We start from the raw sequence: 14,073 nt of genomic DNA on the forward strand, positions 1-14,073 counted from the left end.
TGAACTTACTTTACACTCTTGGTCAACCAGGAAGGTTTTTCTGTCTGGAAGTGTTACAGATGCTGCTACACCCTCATCAGCTTTGTGTCTGCCTGCAGAATTAATCTTTAGCCTGCAAACCAGGGATCTCCTTCCAGCCTGTTACCTGGCTCCTGTATTTTGCACTGTCCTCAGCACAGTCCCACACAGGTTTGTTCAGAGCCGAGAGCTGAGCTGGAGGGAAGCTGTCCCTTAGGCTGCCCTTCTTGATGGATTAGTCCCCTTCCCAAGCTTCAGTCCCTCACTCAGATCAGGGCTTCAGAGGCACCAGCCAGTCCAGCTGTGACTTCACCTCTGGAGGTGTCTCCACTGTATATGAACAGCCCCAAACCTGCCTCAGATCTTCAGAATCAGAATCACAGAATATCCTGAGTTGGAAGGACCCACAATGATCATCGAGTCCAGTTCTTAAGTGAATGGCCTGTATGGGAATCAAACCCACAATCTTGGTGTTATTAGCATCATACTCTAACCAACTGAGCTAATCTCAGGGTTTTACTTACATTTCCCATGGATGAGAGTCGTGTTAAAACAACCTACAACTGTCTGCTGTGAATTACAGCAGCCCTGTACAGCAGTCTCTTTGTTGCACTCCTTGAGTTCTTGCTCAGCCCGTAATCAGAGGTCCCAATAATGACATTGTGGACCCAACCTCTGCTCCAGATTTACCACCATCAAAGAAATCCAAGAAATGCATTTTCAGCTGTCTATGGAACCAAATATCTTGTTCTTTACAGCACTGGGTGGCCTGTAGCCAAGCTGCAGGACCTGCTTAAGCCGGGGTTCCCAGTCCAGTGATCAGAGGTGAAGCTGTTATTTGTTAGGAGTAATGGAATTTTCCCTTTTTCCCTTTAAAGTTAAAGGGGGTAGGGGGAAAGAGATAAAACCTATCAGAAGCACAAAAGGTAAATTTAAACAAAAAATTAGTATACCACCAGAGAATTAAAAATTTATTTAACTTTGATTAAAGCAAATAGAAGAATTAGAAAAAGTAAAATGTGCTTTTAATCCTTCTGCAAACAGTAGGTATTCTGAAAGTCAATATTGAAACCACTGTAGGGATAAATTTTTATGTAATAATTTAATTAAAAAAAAACCCAGAGTGTCATTTAAATAAATATTTGATGATTTTTTTTTTCAAAAGCATTTGAATATTCAGAATTAAGGACCAATGCATTGAAGACTGAGCAAGCAGAGCTGTGGCACACTGGAGGGAAATATGATTCTCTGGTTGCATTGCCTTCTGGGAGGGCACTTTCATTCTTCACACTGATGCTACCTCTTTGCAGCAGGATGTGGTGATGTCCTTTGGGTAAAATATGTGGAGAACAAAGACCTCAAATTAGAAAAAACTCCAGGGAAAGGTCATCAAGCTGCTAGTTCATATAATGGACAAGCTTTCAAAATTAGGAAAAAAAAATTCACTGAATGGGTGGTCAGTCACTGGAGCATGTTGCCCAGGGAAGTGGTGGAATCACCACCCCTGGAAGTGTTCAAAAAAGGCAAGGACGTGGCACTTGGGGCATGGTTTAGTGGTGGCCTTGGCAGTGCTGGGGGAATGGTTGGACTCAATGATCTTACAGGTCTTTTCCAACCTAAATCATTCTGTGAGTCAATGAAACGCAAGTCATAAATCTGAGCAGGGAAGAGGTTAAACTAACAAACAAAGGATTCTGTCAGTGCTCCCCATCCCAGATGCCCACCTGCCTGTCCCATTGCTGGGAACAATCCAATGCTTTTGCAGCAGCTGCTCACTGTGGCAAATCAAAGCCGCTCTTCTGAGGTCTGAGGCATTCACAGTAGTTTGCAGTTTGCAGTCCGGTACAGCATGTAGGGACAAAAAAAGGAGGAGTGCCTTTAAGCTGAAAGAGGGCAGGTTTAGGTCAGATATTAGGAAAAACATTCTTTACTGTGAGAGTGGTGAAGCCCTGGCACAGGTTGCCCAGAGAAGCTGTGGCTGCCCCATCCCTGGAAGTGTCCAAGGCCATGTTGGGTGGGGCTTGGAGCAACGTGGTCTCGTGGAAAGTGTCCCTGCCCATGGCAGGGGGTGGAACTAGATGGTCTTTAAGGTCTCTTCCAAACCATTTTATTATTCTGTGATCACTGTAACTCATTGATTAAATATGTAAATAAGGGAGAGGTACAGACATGTCTGCCTTTCTTATAGGGATCATATTTTGAGGCAAGGCAGAGTGGGCAGTAGGAGCTCGTGGTTTTTTTGCTCCACAGCTGATCTGGAGACATTCTTTGGCCCTCAAGAAACCATTCTCAGAATCAGTTTCTTAGAGAAAAATGCATCTAGCTATGCAGTGTGGCTTCCAAATCCCTGAAGAATAAGTAGGGTCCACATCCCTACCATTTCCCAAAGTGGTTTCAGTGGGAATTAGGCTGCTAGCTCTGTGGCACGCTTTGGGGAATATCACATCATCCATCAGTAAAACACAGTCACCCCAAACCTTCTAGAGACACTCTAAACCTTCTGGGAAGCTAATGAAATTTTGGCTCTTCTGGAGACAAAATTTCCCTCTTTTTGGGTCTAACTGAAAACACTTTTGGGAAGAATCCATTCTAACTTATACCTTCTCTCACTCAGGTTTTATGCTGCTGAAATAATTTGTGGGCTCCAGTTCCTCCATTCCAAGGGCATAATATACAGGTAATTTTACTCTGTAATGTAAATAATATGCTAATATGCTAAACCTTTTCTGCTTTCCTTGCAAGCACTAATGGCAACAGAGAGCCTGTTTCTTGGATGTACTTACTGGCATTGCTTTTCTATGCAGATTTCCCTTTTACAGAATCTGGACACTTTATTTTGAAGAGATAGAGTTAAAAAGCATTTTTGAGGCATTTTTTCAGAATCCAGTCCTGTTTCAGTTAACATTAAAACAAGGCCTTGGATGCATTTACAACACATCACCCAGTATAGGCACCCTGTTTAAGCTTTCAACATATCAAGGTATATAAGGTCAAGTCAGACATGAGAACTTTGAAATAGCTGTTGTGCTGGTTACCCTGGGACAGTGGTGACAAGCTCAGCTCAAGTAACAACAGCAGGAAAACAGTGACATATCTTAATTTTGGATTATTAGCAGGTGTACTGTGCAGAATTCCACGGGGACATGGGATTCCTCTCACCTACCTTCATGAGTCTGAGTTGGCTGTCAAGCTCTTTTTTTAGAAAGCAGAGAGGAGTGGGTATTTTTAGGTTTGTCAGACCTGTGTTACAGTGTGTACAAGAAGTGCCCATTTCTACCAGAAGTCAGGCCACAGTCTTATTTCCCATGGCCAAAAGGAGGAACTGAATTTCTGGGGAGCTGTAGTCAAGCTCATCTTCATGACAAAATTCAGTTACTGCATTGCAGCCTTCTGTAAAAGCAGGAAACAAATAGCTTGTCACAAACAAATAAGAAAGCTCACCACAACAATGATGTCTGCTGAACCCAAAATGAGCATATTGCAATGTTTGTCATGTAGTGTGAACATCAGAACAAACACTGAAAGTGAATGGCTTGTTTACAATCCATTCCCCCTTTAAAACACTCTCTTTGATTCTTGTTAGTACTCACGTGGGAGCCATTTATAGTCTTTATTGACCGGTGATGGTGGTTGCATAAACATGAGATCAATACCAGTGGCATTAATCTAAGATGATCTCTGGGGTCTCAGCAGGTTTCTGGCTTTAATTATTATTCTGGATGACTGAAGGGAAAAATTTTCTGAAGTGCCCAAACCACTTTGCTATTCCTGTCATTTTTGCTCAGTCTTCTCAGAAAAGCTGATTACAAAAATATCTGCAGGACATGATGAGTTTATGGCAGGATTGTTAATGCCCAAATTTTATTTATAATTCACATTTTTACTTAGAATCACTACACCGGTGCTGTGTCAGGGTTTAGGACCTGTTTCCTCCTGAAAGGAGAGGGGTGTTCAGAGTTTGGAACCTTGGGAAATGTGAGAAAATTGGGATATCTGGGCATTGGGGAGCATGGGGATAGGAAGAAATATCTCATTCCAAGGAGTTACTGTAATATTGCTTTGAGAATCAACCCTTGTGAGAAAAGGTTTAACGAGTCCTACTCCCTTTTCCTTCTTTCAACGAGGTCAGTTGAGAACTCACAGTCATCAGTATCTCTGTCAGAGAGAGCTAAGCACTTAGGAAAGTGAACAGAAATCATTTTTGAAACTACATCACTTGCAATGTCGTAAGAATAATGAATCCAGCTGTTCTGTCTCATGCACCCCCGTTTGGAAACGTTGGCTTAAATTTTAATGAATGAGCCGAAGCGTTTTTGGCAGAAACTCCAGTCCCTGGAGCCAATGAGTTTGCGACTCATCAAAATAATGAAAGCAAACTGTAGGTGATGGGTTTTTTGCTTTACTTCGATCTACCAGATAAATAAAAGCAGTGCTGGCAGCCCGAGATTGATCTCAGTGGTGTAACTAAAATAAGTCATTTCAGCTGGAAACTGTGACAACGTGAGTGTCTGCCACTTGGAAGGCAAATGTCTCACTTGTCTCTATATTTCTCTTTGATTGATGACTCCCATTTTGTCTTGGGCCATATTCTGGCAGCAAGAAACAATTGCCCCATGACAACAATTTAGTGTATAAACACTTTGACGTCCCCCACCCTGATTAGGACCTGGACAAAGCAAGACAAGGAGCTTTGCACAGAGGGAGGCTGAACACTCATCTTTCCTGCAGTTGCAGGCAATCATCTCAGGAGCATCATGCATTAGAAATCACCTTCTTTGAAGGATTCAAAGCCATTTCTGAAAAAAAATCCACGCTGTAAAACAGTTGTCATCAGGAGGGTGGCCATACAGCAGCCTCACTCTTAGGACTCTTGCCTGAGATGTGGAAAATCATAGAATCACAGAGTGATTTGGGTTGGAATGGACCTTAAATATCGTCTAGTTCCAACCCCCTCCCCATGGGCAAGGATGCCACCCACTAGATCAGGCCCCACCCAACTGGGCCTATTGGCCAAAATGTGTGTAGGCTGTGAATTAGCAGAGGTTGAAAAAGAACCATTATATCCTAAGTTATGAGTACAACCAAATGTGTCTGGGTGCTTTGGGAGCCCTGAGAAGGAGCAGTGATTATAGCACCAGACAGGACGTGCAGGAATGTGTGTGCTCATAGACCAGCTGACCCAAACTCTACCTACCTCTCATGTTAAGTGCAGCATCACTGATCCAAACATCTCCCCAAGTCGTTACCTCAATGAAAAGCAAAACTTTTAGGTAAGATATAAAAAAATTAACATAGAAACCATGCCAGCCATCCTTTCTTTCTGTCTTTTTCTTTCCTTCTTTGCAAGCTTTTCTCTCCTTTCAGAGTTTGTTCTCATGTGAGGACCTCATTGTTTTCCATCAGTGGTCATGATTCATCAGCTCACTGGCTTTCATTTCCTTCCTGTGCATTTCTGTTTTCTTCCCCTCTCTGGACTCTGCTTCCCAGAGGAGCTCAGAGCCTGGAACCTGCCAGACAACAGCCTGGCAGATGTGTGTGAAGGGCTTTGAAAAACCCTGGGGTTCAGATCATGCAGCCCAGCAGTGAAAAGGTGGTGGGTGTTCCACTGATGTCTGTGATTATTCTGACCCTCTGCGAGCCATGCAGGGCTTGTGTGTCCTTGTCTCTTCCAACATTTGTAGAGCCTGCACTGGGAGGGAGATCTGGCAGTAGCTTCAAAGAGAATATTGAGAATCCCAGGGAAGGAGAAAGTGGGAATTATCTGGTCACTTCTTGCTCCCCTTTTCCAGGCTGTGCTATGGCAGGAGCACCAGTCAGCACAAAGCCCTTCTTAGCTTTTCCGTTTTGCATCCTTGAAGGAGGCAGCTTTCAGAAGGGGTCTTGGGTGATGTGATCCCTGGAAGTGTTCAAGGCCAGTCTGGATGGAAGTTGGACTAACTTGATCTAGTGTAAGATGTCCCATGGCAGGGGGGTGGAACAAGATGATCTTTAAGGTCCCTTCGAACTCAAACCAGTCTGTGATTCCATGATCCTATGTCTTTTCCAGCAAGTAAATCAGTGCTGGGACAAGAGAAATTAAGAAAAGAGATCCTTAACTCCAAGAGAGCAACTTTTCATTCATCCCTCAGCCTTCCTTTGTAGGCTAAAATAACTAAAATGACTTGTGTGTCTTTGGAACACTTTAAAGGGGGGTCTTCCTTCTCTTTCCCTGCAGAGACTTGAAGCTGGACAACGTCCTCCTGGACAATGAGGGGCACATCAAAATTGCTGACTTTGGGATGTGCAAGGAGAACATGTTTGGAGATGCAAAAACAAGCACTTTCTGTGGGACTCCTGACTATATTGCTCCTGAGGTGGGTGTGGAGTTCAGGGGGATCATCAAGCTGCTGTGGGACAGAGTGACATGTCTTAGGACACGACTGTTGGTCGGTGGTGGAGGCTGCAAAGAGAAATAACCTGGGTTTGAGCAGTTCCAGGCTAGAAACCGGATTTCAGTTTGACCCGGACTCTACATTCCTGTCTGGAATTGAATATTTTTGCAGTTAATTCATTTTTTTGTGCAAATGGGGATGGAAAATAAGTAGTGCTTTTCTTAACCCAAGAAGCAGAATAGTTAATAGAAATTCAGCTTGGACCATGGCAGGAGAAGCTCCAAGATGTAGGTCCTGCAATTCAGGGACAGATACAGCATGAGAAATGCTGATTGTGCCCTTTCCTTTATTTCTTTCCATTTTTAACCAGAGGGAAACTTGGGTTGGGCTTTTTTGTTGTTGTTGTTTTGGTTTCGGTTTTTGTTTGGTTGGGGTTTTTTTTACTTTGTTTTGGTATGTGTTGGTTTTGGTTTGTTATTGTTGTTTTTTTATTTCAGTATTTTGAACTAGATCCTCCCAGAAATGAGAAAGTACCCTTAACCAGGTGACTTCACACAGTAATAGATCTTACTGCGGAGAGGCTTTGACTAATTAGGTGGCAAAATTGGGGCCAAAGAAACATTTTTCATCTCAGAGAAAAACCTACAAGTCATCCATGTCTGACATCGGTCTGAAACCCATTTATTTGCCTTTCAAGATCCCATTTCGTAATTTTACTGTTTTCATGATGGATATTGGTATTTTCCAAATAGCTTTCAAAGCCTTTGGTAGTTTTTTTTTCACTCTGCTATAATTCATTAATCCTCTACTGTGCACTCAGGGCTCAATCCTGGCCTAGGTTACACCACTGCTGAAAATCAAGGGTCTCTTCAAATCAATTGGATTTCAATTGCCTAAGATCATGTGTAAGTGTGCTCTGCAATCAAGCTGCAATTGGATTTTATTCCACTTCAATATGCTTTTATTTAAGAAAAAAAGAGCTATTTTTCTATCCAAAAGAATAAAAAGAGAGCCAAGTGTTGATCCATTATCTGTGGTTTTGCTTTATAGAAAAGAGAAAAACTAAAATAGCTCAGAGTTTTGTTTCTGCACCATCGTTTATTTTAGAGATTCAACGAGTGCATATAAAACATTGTACCTCTGAATTGAAAGCAATTCTAGAGTTTATGGATCATCTCTCCTGCCAGAGGCAGGAGTGCTGGATTCTTTGTCAGTATTTCACTGCAGCTGCTACCACTGTAATTTGTTACAGCCCCAGCACCTTGGCCACAGCCACGTGAATAAGGGGGCTTTGGGTTAGTAGACAAACAATTTTTTTTATTAAAAAAATATCTGACAAAAAAAAAAAAAGACTTCACCTGAAATGAGATTGCTGGGTTTATTTCTTTTTTTTTCCCAGATAATTTCCAAGCTAATAAATCTTTTCTTTGATTTCCACGAAACATTTAATTTCAATTTCCAGACACTTTATCCTTTAGAAGGTAAAACCTTGCAAAAATAATGTGTCTTTTCAGAAGGAAAGGTTGGAATAATTTTGTTGTAAATGATTCACAAGAAATATATTAGGGAGTCTTGCTGATTCCTTTTTTCTTTGTTTGTTTTGAGTGAAACACTTTGTATATGTTACATCATATATTCAGATCTCTTTTTTGTCCTTTTTGCATCCCCTCCTTTGGAGACAGAAGTGTTAGTCATGAGCACTGTACATCAGATTGGATTTAGACTTCTGAAAATAAAGTCCTGCTTTGTTAGATGCCACAGGTACATCAGAGGGGGATATTTCTCACCTAATGTGAGGAAATTCATCTAAAAATGAAGCACTAGATGGCACTTTATAATGTTGTAGAAGGACAAACATCTCAGGAAACAAGTCATCCCTTCCTACCTCAAGTGTATAAATCAACTAAATCACCATTTTCCCTCCATAACCATAGAAAGACTGCATGCATAAATCAATGACACATAATTTTTATGCAATAAGATGATAATTTTTAAACTCTCAGGAGTTTCACCTGTACTGACCTGGAGAGTTGTTTTCAATGGCATTGAGACATCACCAGGACTTGTCATTGATACCTATCCCATACCTACAGTATCAGGCATCCCATTGAAAAGACTAAAGATTGTGCTTTAAAATGAACTTTTCCCCTCTACAGCTCTAAAATCCTGATAATCCTCCACATCACAGTCATCACATGGCCCTTTAGATATCTGCATTGTAAACATCTATATATGAGCAAGTTTTCTAGGCTTCTTGATAACCAAAGGAGACAAATAGGGGGTTGTATTTTACAGCAGGTAAATATTTATCTGGATGTCTAAAATTGGACTAATTCCCTTCCTTGGCTATAAAAGGAGCTAATGGCTCAGCTCTAGGTATCTCTATAACAGATATATAAAGGCAGGTGAGAATAATTTTGCTCCTCCAGAGAGTTTGAGAATTTGGTGGTGGTCCTTGAGACCTGGGGGATGTTGTGACTCCAGCTGACCCTCCTGGCCCCCACACACTGGATGTGGCCTCCACTTTTTAACTGACACAGAAAGGCACAAACAAATGGACTGACTGAGGGCAAATTCCCATTCCTTTCCTTATAACTCAGTTTGTCTCAAGAGAGCAGATCAGCAACCAATTTCCTGTTTTTCCTGGGTAAGATTTTGCTGGGATAGATTCACACCATTTCAACTAACTGATGGTCCTAAAGCACCCTTGCACTGCAGCTTTTGTAATTTAAAATTCAGGTTTTTGTGAGTTGAATCAGTTCCAAAATTATAATGCCTAACCATTTGTCTTCTTGGACAGCACAAGCCTGATTTGAATCCCTGAGATAACCTGGAGAGCAGGCAAAAAAAATTAGTTGCCTCACTTTTTATGTTTTGAGATGTCTCTGGTAGCCAAAATTTGTTCAAGTAACTTAAGAGTTACATGCAACCTTATTTGTAGTGAGAAGGACTGTTTTGGCTCCCAGATGTGGCTGCGACTTGGAGCTCCTCAAACCACAGCCCCTTCACCTCTGGCAGATATTCTGGCTCCTGCAGGCAGAGGGAAGCACCTCTGCCATCCCACTCAGTGCAAAGCAGCTGTTGGATGGTCAAGGTCTGGCCGCCCTTCTGAAGCTGAAATACTCATGTCAGACATTTTCCTTCAGCCTTTGTCCCTCCTGTTTTTGGGCAGATCTTACTGGGGCAGAAGTACAACACCTCCGTTGACTGGTGGTCCTTTGGTGTCCTCCTGTATGAGATGCTTATTGGCCAGTCCCCTTTCCACGGCCAAGATGAAGAGGAGCTTTTCCAGTCTATCCGTATGGATAACCCCTTCTACCCTCGCTGGCTTGACAAGGATGCAAAGGACATTTTGGTGAAGGTAAGAATAACCACATAGGGAATGAAAGTCTTTTTTGCCAGAATTGTCATCTTTGGTTTGTGCATCTTCAACTGTTGCACAGAGAAACAAATTCAGTGTGATAGGACCAGAGAGACTCACTGTCTTTTCTGTGGACCTCAAACTGCACCTCACTTAAGTCATAAGGCCATCTGTGTGTCCTCTTCCTCCTGAGCTGTGATATGGCTCCTCACAGGGTTCCAGATACCAGCAGAGGTCAGTTTTATTGCAGAGCAATCCCTAAGGTACTAGGCAGATTAACTAAGGGTTACAGCAGACTGAGATGTTGAACATCTATTTCTGGGACACACACTGTCATCTTTCTGCACAGTCAACCTCTACTTCTGTTAGGATTAGAGATAGTGATCATCTTCATACCACTCAAGAAATTGCCTAGCTTTGGGAAAAAAACTCACATTTTCTTCATTATGAGCTGTTCTCATTGCGCTGACGCAATAGTTACATCATATTCCACTCTGCTTAATGCTTGCATTATCAGCACAGAATTTAACCTATGGAATCAACATTCTAGCTTTTTGTAAGAGAACCTGAGAGGAGACTGGGAGCAAGAGGGAACATCCGCCAGCATGCCTTTTTCCGGGAAATCAACTGGGAAGCTTTAGAAGAAAGAAGGATGGAGCCTCCTTTCAAACCAAGAGTGGTGAGGATGCATCTTCTTCCAGTTCCATCCATCCCATGTTGTTTTAGACTATGTACTACTAGTGGCTGGGCTGCCTAACCTGATCATCACAATACTGCTCTGTGATGGCTGTAAGCCCAGGTCTGGCATGTCCACACCTGAGAAACCATAAATTACCCATCACATTCTCAGTTACCAGAGCAGAGGTTTGGATGTCTCATAACGCCTTGCCTTAACCATATAACTTCACCCCATTCTGTAGGGATTATCTTCCATTGCACTGCAGAAGGGAAAGCAGTTCAGGTAACCAGGTGGTTGGCTAAGTTAGAATAATCCTGACTTTTAATAAGTGTCTTGTTAAACTATTAAGGTCCTATAAATAATGATAATATAATTTAATTTGAAAAGAGCATCATTCTTTCATTTTACAGTCTTTCACAAGTGTTATTTAATTGATGGGTCCAGTCTGATGTGTTGTAAAGCTCTAACATCCCTGCCTGGCAGAATTCATGGATCACAGGCTCATTTTATATTTATATTTACTAGCTCCTGACTAAATAAGCTGAGCCCATATGAATGAGCAGCCGGACAGGGCCAGTATCATTGTAATAAAAATCTCAACATTAGCGGTTTGACATCATTTTTTTTTTCCTTTTCTTGAAGAAATCTCCAAGTGACTGTAGCAACTTCGACAAGGAATTTCTAAATGAAAAACCTCGACTGTCCTGTGCCGACAGAGCCCTGATTAACAGCATGGACCAAAATATGTTCAGCAACTTCTCCTTCGTGAACCCTAAAATGGAGAAAATATTTTCCTGAGATCTGCCTTACTGAAGGAATTCTCTGTAATGGTTTGAGCAGCACTTTGTCGACTGAAGACTCTGCATCGTTATTTTTATCAAGAACCCTCCAGAAAAACACACCTCAGTGAAAGTTTGCACCATACCTGGAGGCTTCCAGCTTAGTCCAGTCTGTAGCAGATGCCAACCACTCTTCCTTAATGATAAAGTTTCTTTGTGGTATCTTTTGGTCTCTCTTCTCTCTCTTCCCAATGATATCAAAGTTGAGAGCATCTGAAAATGAGGAGCTGCCAAAACCTGTTCCCCACTACTTGTACATGCAGCCAACGGGCTTCTATGTAAAAAAACCTAGTATATTTGAGCTTCTGGTGATGTCAGTGCCCATTTCTGCAATTCTCACCTAGACCCACCTTCTTCTGAAGGAAAAGTGGTTTACTCAAGGCCTGGAGGTACCTCCAAGGAGGTACCTGGGAAGACTTCAGACTGGATGCTTTGGTAACCTCCACTTATACATGTGCAGAATTGTGCATGTGTGCACAGTTTTGAAGAAGTATTTTGTTCCCTACACACTTTAAGAATACTGTTCACAAGGTGTTAGGATTCAATTCTGCTCTCCTGGGACAAAGAGACTTTGCAGGTGCCCATTCCAATATCTGTACATCTTAATTGGAGACACTGGAACTAAGGAATCAACCCCAAAGGAGGATCATTGCCATGAGAAGTGCCAAAATCAATAGAGAAAACCAGTGGTTTACATTTAGCAGTAGAACAGGAAGGATGGGAAGTTGCAGAATGCCTCAAGAACCACATTTTAAACTTTAACTGTCCTTGCCAAACTCAGGGCAAAATCTGGACTGGGATTTCTGGGTATTTATCCTGAAACTGCATGAGAAAAGTGGAAGATATTTCCTCAAAATGTTGTTTAAGCATTGTAAAACTGGTGTTCCAGGCACAGATTTGGGGTATTTTACTTGAGAGATACTAACCAGTCCCTGCAAAGACTGATTTGCTTTCTGTTGCTCTAAATGATGCCCCAACTCTTTGGCAACGTGGGCACAGGTCAATGAACTGCACCCAACAGTCAGAGAGCAGGACAGCACATCAGGTGAGGGTGGTCCTTGCCTTCATCTCATGACAATTTGCTGTGTGCTCTATCCCTTTACAGTCTGTGGAAAAGTAGTTGGGTTAAAAAAAGTCTTTTCTGTGATCCTTTTGCCATGGGATCCTTTTAAATAAAGATGCACTTTTTTCTGAAGTTGGAGAGCTGTAGAATTGCCCAGTTACTGCTTGTCCCTGAGATACCACTTAAATACTGGGTCAAAATTAAGTCAAAACCTAAAAAGAGGATTCTGTAATAGCTTAGACTCAGGCAGTCACCCAGGTTGGTGTTAGGTTCTAGCTGAAGAGCAAACATTTGGAGCTTCATTGCATCAACCCCTCCAGTCCACGGAGAAGAGCAGCTCTAGAAGATGAGTTATCCCAAAATCAGGTTTGCTTCAGAAGTGCCTTTTTGGCTCTGCTGGACCAGGCTGTCAACTTGGACGCCCCTACAGGATAAATGCAGCCTTGCAGGCAGTGCTGTGATATCACTGACAGCGACTGCAGGCACCAAATCCTGCAGGAACAAGAGCTGAAGTGCCTGAAGTCAACAAGAAAACTAGAGTGCCCTGGGAAAGTTTCAGTCCAGTGACTCTGATGAAATCCTTATTTGTGTTGTATGAAACACAGGGGGTATCTGTGCTCACAGTTTGTGTAGCTGGTCATCATGTTTAATTAGAATGGTTAACATGACTTTTTTAAATGCCAGTGCTGTTTGTACAGTTTAATAGAATGTTGTGTACAATTGAAAAATGGACACTGATGTGATTAAATAGGGACAAAGAACAGAGGTGCTTAGAAAAACCATTAAAATGGTTCTGTGCTGTCTGGGGAATGTTCCCCAGGGGGATTTCAACCCATAAATACACAGGAGCAGCAAACATTTGAACAACTGCAACTACTGCATAGAGCAATCTAAAAGAAAAGATTGGGCACTGTGCAAAGGTATCCAAAAAGAGAATAAAATGTTCCTTTTCACTACCAGAAGGTGGCAGGTCTGTCAGTGGGGTCTGGTATCTCAAAGGGGTTGCAGAGGGGATGTGCAGATATCGTTACTATTAGAGGGTGACTCAGGATATCTTCCTTTGACACCTGAATGAGGCTGGATCAGCCAAGTCCTGGGAGGGCCTGACTCTGCCCACATGAGTGTGTCCATGACTCAAGTCCATTCTGATGGAGTCTGGATGGCTTGATCCAGACTAGAGACTGCATTTCTAGGCATTTGAAGGCTGGCAGTATCCCGTGCTAAATGACTGATAGGGTATGTTCCCTTTGCAACGGCGCAGCAATTCGTGCTTGACACCGATGCAGGGACACCCTAAAAGCACAGACTAAAGAAGGAGGGCACTGAATCACCTCTTCTGGTTAAGTAACTGAAGATCACCGGGTTTTAACACCTCTCTGACCAAATGCAAGGCTCTCTGCACTCCAGCTGTGGCCCTGTATAGCTAAAGCAGCCAAACCTAAGAGTGGCTTGTAAAGGAGCACATTGAGTAACTGCTAGAGTTGGGCTGATGGTAGGGTTTTTGATGCAAACCACAAGAAGAAGCACCTGCTTCTCTCTGCAGGGTGTCTTCAGCTTAAAAACCAAACAAACCCACTGAGGATGGGGGAGGGAGATGGGGAGAGGTGGGTACGAACCACCACGATAGTGCTCACCGTGGTGCCGCAGCCTGAGCACCCTCCCTGCTGTGCCTGCGGCGTTTGAGAGTGATGTGGGAGGCAGGAAACGCTTTCCTGTGGTGACAGCGATCGAGAGATAACAGT

General features: G+C 42.6%; 1 protein-coding gene across 2 annotated transcripts in view; it reads left to right on the forward strand.

Annotated features, from left to right (window-relative positions):
* Nucleotides 1-12,477, forward strand: part of PRKCQ (protein kinase C theta) — a 59,527-nt gene extending 47,050 nt beyond the window's left edge. For both annotated transcript variants that reach the window (XM_027639827.1, XM_027639828.1), the window contains 5 exons: nucleotides 2,633-2,695; nucleotides 6,233-6,371; nucleotides 9,562-9,750; nucleotides 10,301-10,429; nucleotides 11,072-12,477. In XM_027639827.1, coding sequence (XP_027495628.1) covers nucleotides 2,633-2,695; nucleotides 6,233-6,371; nucleotides 9,562-9,750; nucleotides 10,301-10,429; nucleotides 11,072-11,227 — 676 coding nt within the window. In that variant the 3' untranslated portion in view covers nucleotides 11,228-12,477. The remainder of the gene's footprint in view (nucleotides 1-2,632; nucleotides 2,696-6,232; nucleotides 6,372-9,561; nucleotides 9,751-10,300; nucleotides 10,430-11,071) is intronic.
* Nucleotides 12,478-14,073: the final 1,596 nt, after the last annotated feature.

Source organism: Corapipo altera, unplaced genomic scaffold (assembly GCF_003945725.1).
Source record: "Corapipo altera isolate COAL_440 unplaced genomic scaffold, ASM394572v1 1b, whole genome shotgun sequence".
NCBI classification, from domain to species: domain Eukaryota; kingdom Metazoa; phylum Chordata; class Aves; order Passeriformes; family Pipridae; genus Corapipo; species Corapipo altera.